The 18,734-nt window shown below is 40.8% G+C and overlaps 1 protein-coding gene across 8 annotated transcripts in view; it reads right to left on the minus strand.

Annotated features, from left to right (window-relative positions):
* PDE8B (phosphodiesterase 8B) overlaps positions 1 to 18,734 on the minus strand; it is a 303,711-nt gene that overhangs the window by 254,993 nt on the left and 29,984 nt on the right. For 2 of the 8 annotated variants that reach the window (XM_077139370.1, XM_077139369.1), the window contains exon 2: positions 18,135 to 18,218. The exons of 5 other annotated variants lie outside the window; for them this stretch is intronic. Coding sequence is in view for 1 of the 3 variants with exons in the window: in XM_077139366.1 (XP_076995481.1) it covers positions 15,111 to 15,224 (114 nt within the window). In the remaining 2 variants the exon portion in view is untranslated. Of the gene's footprint in view, positions 1 to 15,110; positions 18,104 to 18,134; positions 18,219 to 18,734 lie in introns of those variants that run through there. One more of the 8 variants, XM_077139366.1, reaches the window with a different exon arrangement.

Consider the following 18,734-nt stretch of genomic DNA (forward strand, 5'->3'; position numbering starts at 1 on the left):
AATTGGGCTTAAATTGCTAGCTCTTAAAGCAGTCACATTTAGTCCCGAACTTTAAGTGTCATTTATAGATTCTGAGATGCTGTGCTATATATGTATAACCTGGTATTTCCCCGGAACTTTGGGTACCTGTGTGACACCTAAGACTGAGAGCTGGAGTATTCCAGCTCTGAAAGTCAGCAAAGCTACATGCAACAGCTGCTAAAGGAACCAAAAAAGAGACGAGGCTTCGTTAGGGATAGGACCAAAGCTGATCTGGTTGGGACTAAGGCGAAATCAGAATACAGGGTAAAGGATGACGGTGTCTGTATTTTAGAACTTCACCTACTGTGTAAGACCAAAGGAAGAAAGGCTAATTTTGTTCAAAACCTAAAGTTTCTGAAGAACATACTCTAACTCAACTACCTGGAGAGTTCATTTAAACAGCCTAAGTACATGGAGCCCAGAAAGGGAATTTTGTATAGTTTAATATAATACCCAGATACATCCCAGAGTGTGTTGGGCACATAATTAAAAAGTATTGGCAAACTCCCTTGAGGGACTGGAGAAAAAATATAGAACTATTAAACTTTCCCACCTGGGAAACCCTAAATACTCTCTCAAACACTAGAGACTCCCAATCAATAGGCCAAACCCTCCGTCAGGAGGCTAGCTCTTATGAAACTTAGATCTGTAGTGGAGAAACTAAGCCTATCTATAATTAGGCCTAAGAGTTACTTCCAGAGAACCTCTTTTGTTGCTTACATGTGGAAGGAATCTCTCTCTATAGGCCCAACTCTGCAAGGAAAATCATTGCCGTCCCCTCTACGTGGCACATGAATCCCGGATATGTCAGTCTCTCTGGCAATGCGGGACATGACTCCAGGGATGAGCCTGGCCTGGCACCTTGGGATCGACAATGCATTCCTGATGAAAAGGGGGAAAAGAAATGTAACAAAATAAGGTATCAGTGACTAAGAGAATTCAAATAGAGCTGAGAGGCTATTCTGGCTGCACTTATGCAAGCTTCGGCTAGATACTGGTAATTACCATGGTTTCTCAAACTCCAACCAACAGTATTCCTGTTAACACTAAGGAACAACCAAGGCTGTATCTGAATTTCTACAAATTTTTATGCACTAAGTTTACTTTCTAAAACCTAAAACCTCCAGATTGTTCCTAGGCCAGATAAGTCCTGAAACCCAGAGGTGTGCCAGCCTTGAAGACCATCAACCAGTTCTATTCCTCACCCCATACTGTCAATATACTTTCTCAACATAAAAAAGTTAGAATGGGCATAACCCAAATATCCCTAAAGACTGGGAGAGGATCAAAGAAGAAGAGGAATTACAACAGAGAAGTTAGGATTTAACAAATGAGTATTACTAATGAATCATTATATTGGTATTTCTTTTTAGTCTGCAGTATCTTACAGCAGCTAGAAGGAAATACCTAAAATTGTGGAATTGTAACCCATAACAAACTTTGAACTCTGTTCTCTAACTACTTGTTAAAATTTACTTTGGAACTTACTGCTCTTTTGTATATATGTTATACTTCACAATAAAAAAAAAAAACTTGGGCTTTTCTGGGGGTACATAACAGATTCAGAGCAGCACAAGCCCTATGACGTATTCTGTGGGTGTGGACAGGATCAGGACTAGTGTAAGTGCATAGAACTTTAAAGATAAATGGAGAAGTAGTAGTGATGATGAAAAAGAGGTCACTATTCTTCCCAAACCACTCTGTGACCATGATCAGAGAGGAGAATTACAGCATCTGGCAGATGCCCACCACCGGGAGACCCCACCTCCTCTGGAAAATCTGCCTCAGAGATCACACACCTCCATGCAAACAATACTACAGATGGTTAAAAGCAGAGGCAGGTTTTGTTAACAGACTTCTCTGCTAGAGATTTTAATCCTGAGCATAATCTAAAATTATATTACTATTTTACAATTCTTAGAGAACTAAGGGCCCAATGAAAGTTCTTTATATGATGGACAGAAGCTAATGCCCAGGGCTAGGTAAATATGGCCTTTCTGGAAAAAACTGTTAAACTATTACACTAAAAAAATGAGCCTTCACAACATGAAAAGATATAAACTGCAGTAAGACTTTTAAGAGTAAAAAACACTGGAAATAACCCCCAAACCATCAACAGGACACTGGATGAATACACTAGATTATAGTCAAACAATAGAATACTATGTAGCTATAAAAAGGAAAGGGGATATCTTTATGAATTATGATGGAGTGATCTCATGACATTAAATGAAAAAAGGATGTATTGCTAATGTAGAAAAGTGAGTTTGAAGACTACTGTTTATTGAAGAAAAGGAGGATATAAATATCTGCATTGGCATGTGTATTTTAAAAAATGGTATGGAAAACATAAGAAATTTAAATATAGTTTAAATTTATAGGATAGACTGTAAGAGGTGGAAAAACTCTAAACTTTGCTGAAAAAAGGACATACTATATGGATTCTATTCTAGAATATGTAAATCATGCACATTATTATAACACAAAATTGATGTTCTTAAAGTACCAAATCAAAAGTAAAAGGAACAAATTCTCAATAAAATATTAGCAAAACGAATCCAACAGCACATTAAAAGAATTATACACCCTGGTCAAGTGGAGCTTATACCAGGAATACAAGGATGGTTCAACACAAGAAAATCAATTAATGTAATAATTAACAAACCAAAAGGGGAAAAATCACATGATCATCTCGATTGATGGTGAACAAGCATTTGATAAAATTCAGCATCTTTTTCTGATAAAAACACTCCAAAAGATAGGAATCAAAGTAGCTACCTCAATATGATAAAGGGAACATATGAAAAATCTATAGCCAGTCTTGTACTCCATGGAGACAGACTGAAAGCTTTCCCCCTAAAATCAGGTACAAGACAAGGATACCCACTGTCATCCCTATTATTCAACATTGTGTTAGAAGTTCTGGTTAGAGGACTCAGGCAGGACAAAGAAATAAAAGGCATCCAAATTGGAAAGGAAGAAGTAAAACTATCATTATTTGCAGATGATATGACACTATATCATATCCATATGATACTATATTTGGAAGATCCTGAGAAATCTACAGCAAAGTTACTTGAGCTAATAAACAAATTCAGCAAGGTGGCAGGACATAAAATTAATGTGCAAAACTCAGTAACATTTCTATACACAAGCAACGACCTAACTGAGGAATCAGTTAAGGAAAAACTTCCATTCAAAATAGCAACTAAAAGAATCAAATACTTAGGAATGAACTTAACTAGGGACGTAAAGGACTTATACACAGAAAACTACATGACATTCTAAAAGAAATCAAAGGAGATCTAAATAAGTGGAAAGACTTTCCCTGCTCATGGATAGGAAGGCTAAATACAGTTAAAATGTCAATTCTCCCCAAATTGATCTACACATTCAACACAGTACCAATCAAAATTCCAACAACCTATTTTGAAGATTTGGAAAAGCTAACTACCAAATTCATCCGGAAGGGAGGGAGACCCCCGAATAGCTAAAAGCATCCTAAAAAAGGAGAACGAAGTGAATTTAAAACCTATTATAAAGCCACAGTGGTCAAAACATGACAGTACTGGCACAAAGACAGAAGCATTGACCAATGGAATCGAATCGAGAGTGCATAAATAGACTACCAAATCTATGATCAACTGATTTTTGACAAGGCCCCCAAATTCTCTGAACTGGGACACTACAGTCTTTTCAATAATTGGGCATGGAAGAACTGGATATCAGTAGCCAAAAGGATGAAAGACAACCCCTATCTTATATCCTACACAAAAACTTACTCAAAGTGGATCAAACACCTAACTACAAGAACTTGCACCATAAAGCTTCTAGAAGAAAATGTAGGGAAATATCTTCAAGACCTAGTAATAGGAGGTAGGTCCCTAAACTTTACGCCCAAAGCATAAGCAACACAAGAAAAAATAGATAAATGGCAACTTCTCAAAATCAAATGCTTCTGCACTTCAAAAGACTTTGTCAAAACAGTGAAGAGGCAGCCACCTCAACAGGAGAAAATATTTGGAAATCACATATCAGACAAAGGTTTGATTTGCTGTATATATAAAGAAATCATACAACTCAACAACCAAAGAACAAACAACCCATTTATAAAATGGGCTAAAGATATGAATAGGCAATTTTCTGAAAAGCAAATACAGGTGGCTCAAAAACACAGGAAGAGATGCTCATTTTCACTGGCTATAAGGGAAATGAAGATCAAGACTACAATGAGATACCACCTCACACCTATAAGAATGTCTGCTAGTAAACAAACAAACTATAAATGTTGGAGAGGATGTGGAGAAACTAGGACACTTATGCACTGCTGATGGGAATGTATAATGGTGCAACCACTATGGAAGACTGTTTGGCAGTTTCTTAGGAAAACAAATATTGAGTTGCCCTATGACCCAGCAATAGCACTACTTGGTATATATCCAGAAGAGTTGAAAGCAACGACACAGATATTTGCACACCAATGTTCATAGCAGCATTATTCACAATCGCCAAAAAATGGAAACAAACCAAATGCCCATTCACAGACCAGTGGATCAACAAAATGTGGTATATACGTACGATGGAATATTATGCAGCAGTAAGACAAAATGACATCCTGAAGTACATGACAAGATGGATGAGCCTTGAGAACATAATGCTGAGTGAAACAGCCAGACACAAAAGGATAGATTCTGTATTATTCCACTTTTATTACCAGCATAAAAGGTATAATCAGAGGCTTATAATACAGCATACAGGGGACTTGATACACAGAAGCTAGAGATGGGTGAACCGTTAGCTGAGGCTGAACTCCAATGTAAGGGATTAGATAGGAACGAAGGCGATTCTCTAGTGGGTCTAGAAGTAATATTACCATATTGAAGATGAACAAGATTGAAAGGGGTTGTATAGACCTACGTGTTCCACTGACGCACACTAGAAATCTGAATGAGTTTTTGTAAGAATTACTTCAAAGATAAGATTCTTGTATAAAGAGCATTTAAGTCCAGGGTACAGGAGGAAAACTGCTATTGCATGCTATGAGCTATGTTCAAAAGGAAACCATCAGCACTACCACAGCAACAGCAGAGGTAAATAATGGGGTGAGGGATAAGAGTTAAGATGAGGTTTAGGTTTCCTATTTGGCGAGGGCATGTTTATTGGTTTTCTTTCTCTTGGGAACAATGCAAGTATCTAAACTTGAGAATGTCGATGGACTATGGACTTTGGGCCGTCTATGGGATGCCTGATGAATGCAGGTGGCTGAAGGATGCACTGACGGACAAGTAGATTGGCGAACAATGGTGTATACTTATGAACGAAGGCTGTGCTGCTACAAAAAGGAACAAGGTCCTGAGGCATGCAACGATGTGAATGAACATGTGGGACATTTGGTGAGACAAAATAAGCCAGAAACAAAAGAACAAGAATGGTATGGTCACCTTCAGAAAACGCTTACAAGAAAACAAGGGCCTACATTGTAAGCTTTTAGAGCAGACACATTAAACTCAGAGTGGTGATAATTATTTCTGGATTTTGAGAGGCTGTTCTATATATATATATATAACCTGATATTTAGAGATAAGAATGAAGCTGAACAGGTTGAGGTCAAAGTAATTCAGAACATAGGGGTAAGGACAACAGTGTCTATACTTTAGAACCACACATAGTCTTTGAGACCAATGGAAGAAAGGTTTATTTAGTCTGGAACTGAAATTTTCTGTAGTGCATAATCTAATCAACCTATTGTACAGCTCATTTGAACAACTGAAACACAGGGAGCACAGAATAAGAAAGAGGTCCTTTAATCCTGTATAGATTATTGTAAGGCCTGGAAACATCCTAGAGTATATTAAGCAGATAATCAAAAAGTATTGGCAAGGTCCCCTGAGGGAGGGAGAAAAATATGGAACTATTAAACCTTATCATCAGGGAATCCCCTGATACTGTGTCAAACTTTAGGGACACCCAAATCAATAAGCCATACCCTCGATCAGGAAGCTTACTCTTGTGAAGTTTATGTAGGTAGCGGAGAAACTTAGACTACCCATATGCATGCCTAAGAATTACTTCTGGAGGACCTCTGTTTTTGCTCAGATGTGGCCTCAGTCTCACTAAGTCCCCTATGTGGAACATGACATCCAGGGGTGAAAATCTCCCTGGTGACATGGGAGAGGACTCCCAGGGATGAATCCAGATCTGGCACCATTGGATCAACAATTACATCTTGACCAAATGGGAGAAAAGAAGTGTAATTAATAAAGAATCCGTAGCAGAGAGAGTTCAAATAGAGTCGAAAGCTACTCTGGAGGTTGCTCTTATGCACGCTTCAGGTAGAACTTGCTACTTATCATACCCTGCCAACCTCCAACCAGGACAATTTCAGCCAATCCTAAAGAACACCTAGGGCAATATATAAGATTCCACAAGGGTTCCATGCCCTAGAGTAACTTTTCAGAAACCTACAACCTCCAAATGGGTCCCTGGTCCAGATAAGTCCTGAAACCTAGCCCAGCCTCTCCAGAACATCAGATAGTTCCATCACCCTACCCCATATTAGTGACAGCCTCTTCCAACATGAAAAAGTCAGAATGGCCATAGCCCAAACATTCCTAAAGAGAGGGATGGAAAGATCAAAGGTGATGGTGGAGTTATACAGAGAAGATAGGATTTAAGAAATGAAAATGATGACTGAATCATTAAATTGATAACTCTTTTAGTCTCCAGTATCTTAGAGTAACTAAAAGTAAAAACCTAAAATTGTGAAATTGTAACCCATGTCAAAGTCTGAAGTATGTTCTACAACTAATTGTGGTGCTGTGCTTTTTTTTATAGCTTTTTTGTATATATGTTATTTTTCACAAGAAAAGAAGGGGAAAAAGCCGGTTGTGATGCTAAAAAAAATATTTAAGCCCTCTAGCTTCCTATATTCTGAAGTAGCTAGAAGGAAAAATCTGAGCGGATTGTATGGTAGCCCATGACACACTCTGGGACCTGTTTTGTAACCACTTGTTGAAGAGTGCTTTCAAAACTATTGTTTTTCTATTTCTTTGCTTTGTATATATGTTATACTATACAATAAAAGAAGTTGAAAAAAAGAAAAAAGTAAAAGGAAACAGATGAACCTACATATACAGGAACTGATTCAAATGCTTAAAAACAATTTAACTGTTCATTTCTAATGAGAACACTCACATAAAAAATCAATGGGGGGTGGGCCACGGTGGCTCAGCAGGTAAGAATTCTTGCCTGCCATGCCCGCGGAGCTGGGTTCGATTCCCGGTGCCTGCCCATGTTAAAAAAAAAGAAAAAAGAAAAAGAAAAAATCAGTGGGGAAAAATTATTTTTAGTGATAATAATCATGAGTCAGTGTTGGTCATTTCATTCTGAAGTTATTTCATGTGTTATGGGATAGAACAAATGAAAGCTTATCTTCCTGAACCAGGATTGTTAACATAAGAAAAAGGAGATGAAAATGTAAGACTAATAAGGTTTAAGAAAAGCCTTTTAGGTCATTTAGGCCTACAAGTATAAACTGATGGTGTATTGTATCTTTAAAAAACATTTCTTTCCTCCTGGCTATTTCCACTTTAAAAGCCCAGCAACAACGACCAATCCATTAGCAGTGAGTATGCCATTGCCCACACCATGCCTCTAAATACCATTTTCCAATAAACGGAAATAGGTTCCAGGGAGAATTACTGATTCCAGATCAGGAGCAGGGAATGAACACAATGAACACAGAGTATCTCGTCTATCAGAAAATTACCTTCCAGATAGAGCCATAGCCAAGGGACCCAGTAACCACCGTAGCTGCTCACAGTAACCAAAGACAGAATAACTGAGCATCAGTAAGAACAACAACCGCAATGGATTGGGACACACCTAATATGTGTAAACAGACGAGTCTATGACGATACTAAAAACATCACTGATAACCTGTGGAGGATGCTAGGAAACCAACTCATTTTGAAAACTGGTAAGTAAAAGCAAAGACTCGAGCATTCACCCTGCATTTATGATATGAGCTATACCTCAGGATACAGTCTATCAATAACCAGGTAAGTGATAAAGAGAAGTCTCTATTTAAAGAGAAGTAGGATAGAAAGGATGATAGATTTTCTCATTCATCATGAATGCATGGATCTAGGCAATCTCCACCACTGGCTGCTAACATCACGGAAGGAGAGGCAGACATCATGTGTCTCCTGATGGAGGCATACAACACTATCGATAAAGCTATCCTGCCAAAAAAAGTACATAAGCAAACCTGAATTCAGTCAAGCTTCTAGATCTAATGAACATTATACAGGGAATACACGGAAGAAGAATTAGTCAAATGATGCCACAGGAAATTAATCAGGAAAATCCAGACTGCAGAAAACTGTGCTGACCAATAACTCAGTTTCTTCAACAAACTGCAAAGAAAAAAGACAGAGAGAAAGGGGGATGCAAATTAAAAGTTACTTGGGGGTGGGTCACAGCAGCTCAGCAGGCAGAGTTCTCACCTGCCATGCCAGAGACCCGGGTTCAATTCCTGGTGCCTGCCCATGCAAAAAAAAAAAAGGTACTTGAGAAAGCTACCAACCAACTGCATCTTATTTGAAAGATGATTTAAACAAATGCCTTCTGTAAAGCAAAGAAATGTATGAGATAGACAGGGAAATGTGAACACTATATTGCTATTTGATAATATTAAGGAATGCTATAGTATTTTGATTATGCTTTTTTTTCTTTTAGAGTTACTTGCTAAAATAGTTACAGGTGAAAGTATATGTCTTAGATTTGCTATGAAATAATCCCAGGGTATAGGAGAGAATAGCCAACATAGATAAAAGAGTGTTCTTAATTTTTATCTGTTGTAGCTGGGTGATGTGTGTAAGAAGTTTCATTATACTATTTTCTCTTCTTTTGCATACATTTGAACTTTTCCATAATGAAAGAGGTCAAATGATGAGCCTTCAAAAAATGCCTTGCATATTTTTATCAATGATAGCCAACAATTATTTAGAATTATATTCAAAGCCAACAATTGAACACAGTAAATAAACTACAATTGGAACAAAGAGAGAAGGAGGAGGAAACTATAGATTAAACAGACTTAAAAGGCAGATCAGCCAATCACAGTGAGTGGGCCTTATGTAGATACCAACAAACTATAAAAAGGTCATTTACAAAAGCAATTGGAAAGTTGTGATTGATATTAATCATTACATTTTGAGGTGTGATAATGGTTTTGTGAAAATTTTTAAAAGAGTTCTTATATTAAAAGATACATACTGAATCATTAAATTGCTATCTCTTTTAGTCTCCAGTATCTTGGAGCAGATTGAAGTAAAAACCTAAAACTGTGAAACTGTAACCCATGTCAGACTCTGAAATATGTTCTACAACTAACTGTGGTGTTGTGCTTGGAAATTTATAGCTTTTTTGTATATATGTTATTTTTCATAAAAAAAGAAGGAAAAAAAGTTGATTGTGATCAAAAAATATTTAAGCCCTCTAGCCTCCTATATTCTGCCGCAACTAGAAGGAAAGATATGAAAAGATCAAACGGTAACCCATGACAAACTCCAGGATCTGCTTGTAACCACTTGTTGAAGAGTGCTTTGAAAACTACCACTTTTTTATTTCTTTGCTTTGTATATATGTTATATACTATACAATTCAAAAAGTTAAAAACAAAAAAAAAGATACATACTGAAATATTTGTAGCTGAAACACGAAGTAAGTGCCTCAAAGAGACTAGACACACTTCCCTTTAGTGCCTTTGGAGGCAAATAGCATAATGAACAAAGAACAAAGTTTAGTAGAAAATCTAGCTCTGAGTCCTCAGTTTTGTGATCATTCATCAAGCCACTTCAACTCCTGCAGCTTAGCTTTCTCCCTAGCAGTGTGGTCTTAAGGACACCACTGAGGGAGGAAGGTCAAAGATGATGGTGCAGTTATATAGAGAAAGTAGAGTTTAACCAATGAGTATGACTGCTGAATCATCATTACTGATTTTTCTTTTAGTCTCCAGTGTCTTGGAGCAACTAGCAGTAAAAACTTAAAACTGTGGAACTGTAGCCCGTACCAAACTCTGAAATCTGTTTTCCAACTAATTGTTGCAATGTCCTTTAACATTTATGGGTTTTTCGTATATACGTTATTTTTCACAAAAAAGAAAAAAAGAGAGGAGGAATATACTAGAGAAGGCAGCATTTAATAAATGAATATGACTGTTGAGTCATTATATTGATATTTCTGTTGGTCTCCACTGTCTTGGAGCAGCTAGAAGAAAAACGGAAAAATCGTGGAACTGTGACCCATACCAAACTTCAAAACCTCTTCTAGGTGGGCCACGGTGGCTCAGCACGCAGAGATCTCACCTGCCGTGCCAGAGACCCAGGCCCGATGCCAGGTGCCTGCCCGTGCAAAAACAAAAAAATCTGTTCTATAACTACTTGTTAAAATGTACCTGGAAATTTATTGTTCTTTTGTATATACATTTCACAATTTAAAAAACGTTAAAAAATAAAAGTCAATAAACATGGAAAAATGTTCAGCTTCAAAAAAGAGGCCCTGAGCCCCTCACCTCTTCAGAACCCCAAGAACCACTACTGCTTCTCCCCAAGGGACTTTCTTCCTTATCTACGTCATCATCCTCTAATTAAACCCAAGGACATGCACACAAAAGAGATGCTAGTTCTGAGCTCTGTATTTCTCTCAGCAGTGTTGTTTCAACAATGTAAATAGGTTTCAGCTACACAATGAGTTAAATACCTTTCTGAGGTAACCTAGAAACCTACATGCCACATGTAACATTGTGTCTAAGGCAAATCCTCCCCCAGCACCAACCGGGTGCCTTAGAAAGTATTTTCTGTCATATCATTTGCACGTAAAGGTGCCTTTTATATTAATCCAAAGCACCCTGTGATTGCATTTTAGGATCCAAACTTCTCATCTCCAATAGGACAAAAGGCTGCAGCCTTTTATTTCACCTCCTTGGGTGCAGGGCCCTGCAGCTCCCCTTCCTGCCACCGGCCTTAGGGAGGCCGGATGAAGGGAGCACACCTCCAGCCCCCCAGGGACGAAGGCTCTGCAGTCAGAACTGGCTAGACCCTCGTGGGCCAGACCGGCGGTGGGGAGGGGGCTGGGCACTGGAGGGCTCACCCGGGTTCCACGCGGGCCTGGGAAGGGCAGGGCACCCCCTCAGGGACAGGCCGTCCAGGGCGCCACCGGGTGAGGGTCCCAGGTTTGGCTGTGCAGCCCCAGCCTTACACATTTGGGAGGAAGAGAGCAGGGAGCCTGGGCCTCCTGCCCCAGCAGCACGTCCCACAGCAGATGCGTGTGCGTGCGTGCGTGTGCATGTGTGTGTGTGTGTGCGCACAATAGGTGTTCAGAAGACAGCTATCAGCTAGGTGCTTGCCCAGCCTGGTCTCTGCTTGTTCAGCCATGACATAGCCATCATTCTTTTGGATATCAATCTTTCCTGAGGGAACGTGGGAGGGGAGAAAGCTTTGGGGCACCAAATCCTCCTGGACAGCAGCGTGCGCCCGACCGGGCCCCTGACCTAACTAGCGTTTGAGACCGAAGCACCGCCAGGGGACACGGGAGCTCTGCTGCAGCGGCAGCAGCTGGTTTTGCCGCCAGGGCTTGTGTTAGTTTGTGGGGGTGAGAAAGACTTGGGGTTCCAGCTAAGGCTCAGATCAAAACACTGCTGCTGAATGTGATGGTACTGTGAGCCGCTGGACTATACAGCACGTATGGACTACACGTGTGTGAAGATTTGTCAATAAAAATCAAAAAAAAAAAAAAAGCATACTGAGGCTTCTCAAGCATCAATGGTGCGGTGGCTTTTCTTTTCTCAGGACCATGTGAGGTCACGACTGTTGAAGAGTTTAAGCTGTAAAATGAAGATAAGCCCCATGTGGCCCACAGACCACCAGTGGGTGAGGTCCCCCTCTGGGTCATTACCGACCTTCATAAATTGACACTTCTCTCTCCATCTGGACCTTGCTCTTGCTTGAAGTTTTCTCAGCAGGAAATCCCAGAGGAAACAAAGTCCCATCTACCCTGAACTCCTTTTAACACTTGCCAGGTCCAGAGAGCTTTTATGTTACTTGTTTTCTTGAAGTCAGAAAATTACACTTTTTAAAAAAATAAGCTATCCTGTGTTACAGATTGCTAAAACATCTCTCATGAGTCCTCCAATAAAAATTTCCAAAATTCAGAGTCCTCTCACTTTTGTGACTCACACTAGTCATTATACCTTCCTATCTGAGAAAAAACAAGGTCTTACATTTACAAGGCATCATTTTCCCAACAATATACTACCTCTGACAACACCCAAAATGCAAAAGTAAGACACTACCAGAGCTCGTGCAAAATGATTTTAAGTCCAATTATAGATGGAGACTTTAGGTCACAGGTTTACACCAAAGAAATCCACATGGAAACATCTCAGGATAACACCAGGGCCCTGATTTTAAATTCTGCCCGTGCAATCCCAGCATATGGAACCCAAGTCCCAGCTTGGACCTTCGACTGGCAAGTTTCTATGGGGTCATCTCCTTTGGAAATCCAGCTGAGGCTGACCAAACCATTTCTATGGCAGCTGTTTTCAAAGCTTCAGGATAACACATTACTGGACAAATCCAGTTCAGCATCTACACTGGCTAAGTCAATCTACTCAAAAGTGTGGGATACAATTTCCAATTAAAAAATACATTTCAAAACAATCTAAATTTAAATAACCAAAATCTCAGTTTAATTAGTGAAACAGTAATAGCAACTACAAGGACATTAGCAGCTCATATTTATACTGTCCCTACCAAATACTAAGCAGTGAATTCAGTGACTATAATGACAAAATGTTGTTCCAAAAACTTCTCTAACATTGTATGCATTTCACATGCCCCATGCATCTCAAAATAACACTGCAGGTTAATTTAAACAGAAGGGGTGACAGTGCATGACCTCACCCGCCAAGACCCCGGCCGTCCCCTGGCTCTCCCTCTCCCCTGTTTACCACCTCTCAGGTATAAATAAATCTGCAATCCCAGGGCCAGCCAGGCTTGAGCGCTGGGGTCCGTGAGTGCAGCAGCCCTGGGCAGACACTCTCGGAAAGGCTGGGCTCACTTGGGGAGAGGTGACAGGATGCAGGGGTCAGGAACCTGAGCACAGAATTCAGACAATTGTGCATTCAAAGCTCAGTCCTCACTCTGGGCTTCATCTCTGGTAGCCTCAGTTTCCTCATTTGTAAGACAGGAAAAATAATACCTAGCTCACAGGGGTTTTTATATGAAACAATCTCCCTAAAGTGGTCAGCAAATAGGAACTATTTAATTAATAGCTACTATCATTACATACCCCATCTACCTTGCCGCAGCATGCATAAATGCCAGGCAGAAATACTCAAGCTGCCTTGGAAATAAGAGACAACCACAAAGTATTCTTCTTTTCACTGACAGAGTATCCAAAAGTAAAATAGTCTCCTGATATTTATTATACCAAATACAGGCTTCTTAAAGGTAAATTTTCAGCACAGTAACATAACTCAGTTTCAAGAACTAATTTGTTTGGGGGGGAAAGGAGGGTTGTTCCTAAGAAGGCACAAAGGGAGAAATGAAAGAAGTTGATGTTAAACAATAAAGCATCAGAATCCTAAATAAAAGCTGGCTTTTATTTACCAATAGAAGAAAAGATAAAATGGGGAAGAGACCATCACAATTGAATCTAAACTAATATGTGCTGTAATTTCTTAAAAAGCCACTGACTTCTATTGAGAAAACCATACCTAACAAAATTTTCACTGTGAGATAAAGGTAACACCTGTCTTTTGAAATGAACCCCAGAACACACTTTGATATTTTAGAACGTGTTCTAAATATACATATTCTTTTCTAAAATATTGCCTTATAAATGCACGGTAAAACTCTTTTTTTTTTTTTTTTTTCTTATTTTAACTTTTTGAGGCTGGGGGGAAGAGGTGGTAGAGAGCAGAATACAACAAACTGAGTAAAAACATAATAAACTGATTAGGCTGGGGTCCCATCTTCTAAGAGGAAGAGCCTCCCCCCCTTGGCTTTAGCGTGGCGAGTGGAGCAGAGGAGGTGACAGTGGGGCAGCAAGGGGTGGACGTGATGAAAGAAATAATTCTGAGCAGAGTCAAAGGGGAGCGTGAGCTAAAGAGGAGGATGCTTTTACAAACAAGAGAACTGGACATATTGTAATACCATTAGTGATGAAACAGGAAATTGTGAACAATAAATTAAGAAGCCATCAAAAAAAGAATTTGTTTAACCATCAGAACTGCTCATCTCTACTTAACCCTATTTATGCCGGGGCACCTCTAATGATGTACTATCTTAACCCTTGTCACAAAGAACCCTTTTCAGGGATGTGCAGGATATTCTCCGCTTACCCCTCCAGACCCACTCTCCAGCTGGCCCTGCACCCCAGAACACCCCCCCCCCAAGGCACTTCCTCACCCTCTGGCTTCCAGATGGGTTTGGTCAAAGGGAGGCCCAGGGAGGCGATAAGGGAAGGGCAGGGAATGGCATGGAAGGATCTGTCCTCTCGGCTCCCTAACGCCAGAGCCAGGACCTGCCCTGTCCTGTGGGGCTGCAGGCGCCACAATCACTCCTTCCTCTCCCACAGTAGTGGCCGTGACTGCTCCCGCCCTGCCTGGGGATGGCGCTCGGCCAGCACACCTGAAGCAGCCCCTTCCCCGGCCTGCTCCCCGTTAGGCCTTCCCAGCTCAGCCGGTCTCCTGAGCAGACACCGCGTGGGCAGGGCGTGAGGCAGGCTGGTGGCAGGTGCTGCCTCCCACAGGGGCAGGGCTCCCTCACACACCTCTGGCCTGTCCCTGCCACCTCCCGTGGGCCTTGAGGCCCTCACCCCCACAGAGACCCCTCCGAAAGAAGGTAAGTAGCTTCCGTTCCCGAATCAGAAGGCTCAGTCTGGTTCCACAACTGCTGCCTTAGATGAACCCCTGAATTCTAAGCTTTACTTGTCTACACCTGCTACTCCCCAACCGTGTGGTTTTCCCAACACTGGAAAGCCTTTCTCACTGGTCATATGGGACTCCCTCCCTCCCTCCAAACCTGGTTTCTGGCCTTTATCCCTCGCCAGCCATCGCCAGCATGTCCTGTCCTGTCCCGCTGCAGCCCCAGCCTGGCCTGGTGGTCACCGGGATGGGGTTTCAATAAAGAATGCATTCCAATTCTAAAGAACACCTAGGGCAATTTATAAGATTCCACAAGGGTTCCAGGCACTACAGTAACTTGCCAAAAATCTGCAACCTCCAGATGGGCCCCTGGTCCAGATAAGTCCTGAAACCTCATCCAGCCTCTCCAGAACATTGGATAGTTTCATCTCCCTCCCCCATATTAGTGAAAGACCCTTCCAATATCAAAAATTTAGAATGGCCATAGCCCAAACACCCCTAAAGAGAGGAATGGAAGGATCAAAGGTGATGGTGGAGTTATACATAGAAGGTAAGACTTAACAAATGAATATGAATGCTGAATCATTAAATTGCTATCTCTTTTAGTCTCCAGTATCTTAGAGCAGCTAGAAGTAAAAACCTAAAACTGGGAAATTGTAACCCATGTCAAAGTCTGAAATATGTTCTACAACTAATTGTGGTGCTGTGTTTTGAAATTTGTAGTTTTGTATATATGTGACTGTTCACAAAAAAAAAAAAAGAAGGAAAAAACTGTTGCTTGTGATGATAAAAAAGTATTTAAGTCCTCTAGCCTCCTATATTCTGGAGTAACTAGAGGGAAAAATGTTGAAGGATGGTATGGTAGCCCATGACAAACTCTGGGATCTGTCTTGTAGCTGCTTTTTGAAGTGTACTTTGAAAATGACTACATTTTATTTCTTTACTTTGTACATATATGTTATACTACATAATAAAAGAAGTTTTTAAAAAATGCACCACCTCTGAAAAGCTAGCAGCTTGTACTATATCACTTTCTGGTTTGAGAAGTTATTTAACAAGATCAAAAGGGAAGATTACCTGATATTCCTCAGGAATTAAAGTAACTATTGAGGAAAGCAGTGCAAGCTAGGAGAATTTGCTCACTGACTATAATTAATGGGCTGGGAAAAGGGGGAGGAACTAAATGGTGATGAAATGTGTAATGGCAAAAGGTAAATCTGAGTTTTATTAAATCGAGGTGCAAGACTCCCCTGAGCTTACTAAAAGGTATGCTCCATTTTAAATGAAAAAACAAACAAAAAGAAAAAGTAAACCTGAGAAAAGGACTACCAAGATATCTAAGAGCTGAGAACTGACTGTGTGCCAGGCTCTGTTTTTAATCTTCTCCCTTGCCTTGCAGTTTCCCATTCCCCACCAAGGAAGAGGCAGGAGGGCCTGCGATGGCAAAGCAAAACATCAAGACCTGGGAACCCAGAAAGATCCTGGGGGCCACTGGGCCTCCAGAAGCTGGCGGCTGCTGTACGGTCCAGCACTCGCAGGCTCAAAGACCTGCCAGCCTCTGCCAGCCAGCCTTGGCAGCTCAGAGTCTGACTCTGTTCTAGTTTGCTAGCTACCGGAATGCAACACACCAGAGATGGATTGGCTTTTAATAAATGGGGATTTATTTTGTTGGTTCTTCAGAGGAAAGGCAGCTAACTTTCCACTGAGGTTCTTTCTTACGTGGAAGGCACAGGATGGTCTCTGCTGGTCTTCTCTCCAGGCCCCTGGGTTTCAACAACTTTCCCCGGGGTAATTTCTTTCTCCATCTCCAAGGGCCTGGGCTGAGCTGCAAGTGCTGAGATGAGGAATGCCAAGCTGCTAGGCTGTGCTACATTGCGTTCTCTCATTTAAGCACCAGCCAATTAAGTCAAACGTCACTCATTGCAGCAGACACGCCTCCTAGCCAACTGCAGATGTAATTAGCAACAGATGAGATTCACGTACCATTGGTTTGTGTCCGCAGCAACAGAACTAGGTATGCTCACCTGGCCAAGTTGACAACTGAATCTAACTAACACAGACTCCAAGCGTGGAGATGGGAGGCTTCCCATACAAAAGAAGATTAAATCAAGGGTATGACCAGTACCCCCAAATACATACAACATGGTACTATTCACTCTGCTAGAGATGACCCAACCTAATGCGTCTGGTCAGCAGGATGTCCACGAAATTCACGCAGAGTGGTGGCTCTCGCAATCTGGCCCCCAGATCATCAGCAACAGCAGCTCCTGGAAGCTTATTAGAAATTCAAATTCTCCAGCCCCATCCAAGACCCACTAAATCAGAAACTCCGGGGGTGGGGCCCAGCAATCTGTGTGTTTCAATAAGTCCTCTGGGTTCATCGGAACACTAAAGTTGGAGAACTTTTGAAAACAAAATGACTTTTTCCAAAACAGTTTCCCCAAATAAAATCTGGTTAATCATTAACCATATGGTCAGAAAAATGTCTCTCTATTTTCTCTTTATATAGTCAACTCTGGATTATTCTCCCTGACTCCTGAAAGCCACGACACAGATGATGTAGAAGTCATTTATAATTGCTTTAGGCAAACACCAAATGGAAATATTTCAAGAGATTTACCCTCCTAATTAGACTTTGCCTATAAACATCACAGATATCTCCTGAATCCTTAGCATCTAAAGCAATGTCTGGCAAAAAATATTGGTTTGACAGATAAATCATCATAATGATGGAGAGAAAGGGGGAGTTGTGATGCCACCTACCAATTCAAAAATTATTTAGGATTATATGTCCTCTCCCTCTTGAAGTCAAACTCTGCCAAAAAACCTCACTACCCTTCCCGCCCTATGTGGGACATGACGCGAGAATAAAATCTCCCTGGCAATGCTGGACATGACTCCCAGGGATGAGCCTGGCCCCAGTGGCTAAGAGATTTCAAATAGACTTAGGAGGTGGGTCTGGAGGTTACCCTTTTGCAAGCTTAGCCAGACTACCACAGTGTGCCAAGCCCCAGCCGACGGTATTCCTGAAATCCCTAAAGAATACCCTGCCCTCTATCTAAGTCCCTATAAAAGTCTTCTAATAAAGTTTATTTTCTCCACATTGTTCCTACGCCAGATAAGCCCTGAAACCCAGAAGTACCAGACTCCCCAAGAACATCAACCAGTTGCATTCCCTTACCCTGTTCTGTCAACACCCCTTTTCAGCTGAATGAGGTAATATGGTCATTGCCCAGATATCGCTGCTGGTTCAGTGGATGATCATCTAAGAGGGAGGAGGTATGGAGAAGTTAGGATTTAACAAATGATTATAAGTACTGAATAAATACTTAGACATTTCTTTTTAGTTCCTATTGTATTAAAATACTAATACTAACAGAAAGAAATACCTGAAATTGTTGAACTATAACCCAGTAGCTTTAATCTTTGATGAGGACTGTACAACTATTTAGCTTTTATCTTGTGACCATGTGATTGTAAAAACCTTGTGTCTGATGCTCCTGTTATATAGTGTATGGTTAGAAAAGTAATAAAGACATGCTTGGGGAAAAAATCATTTTGGATTAACATATCCTGTGCCTGATGCACAAAGAGTTAATCTACACAACGGTACCCACGAGTTGATGGTAATGGCAATGAAGACTCTGCTTTACAACAGATACTAATTCCCAACTCTTGCAAGCAGCAACAGCTGCTAAGAGAAAAGAGCATTTTTAAGAATCCCTGATTCTTCCCAGATCATTGAGGTACAACAATCTCCTCTGGGGATTACTGAACAAGA

Source organism: Tamandua tetradactyla, chromosome 21 (assembly GCF_023851605.1).
Source record: "Tamandua tetradactyla isolate mTamTet1 chromosome 21, mTamTet1.pri, whole genome shotgun sequence".
NCBI classification, from domain to species: Eukaryota; Metazoa; Chordata; class Mammalia; order Pilosa; family Myrmecophagidae; genus Tamandua; species Tamandua tetradactyla.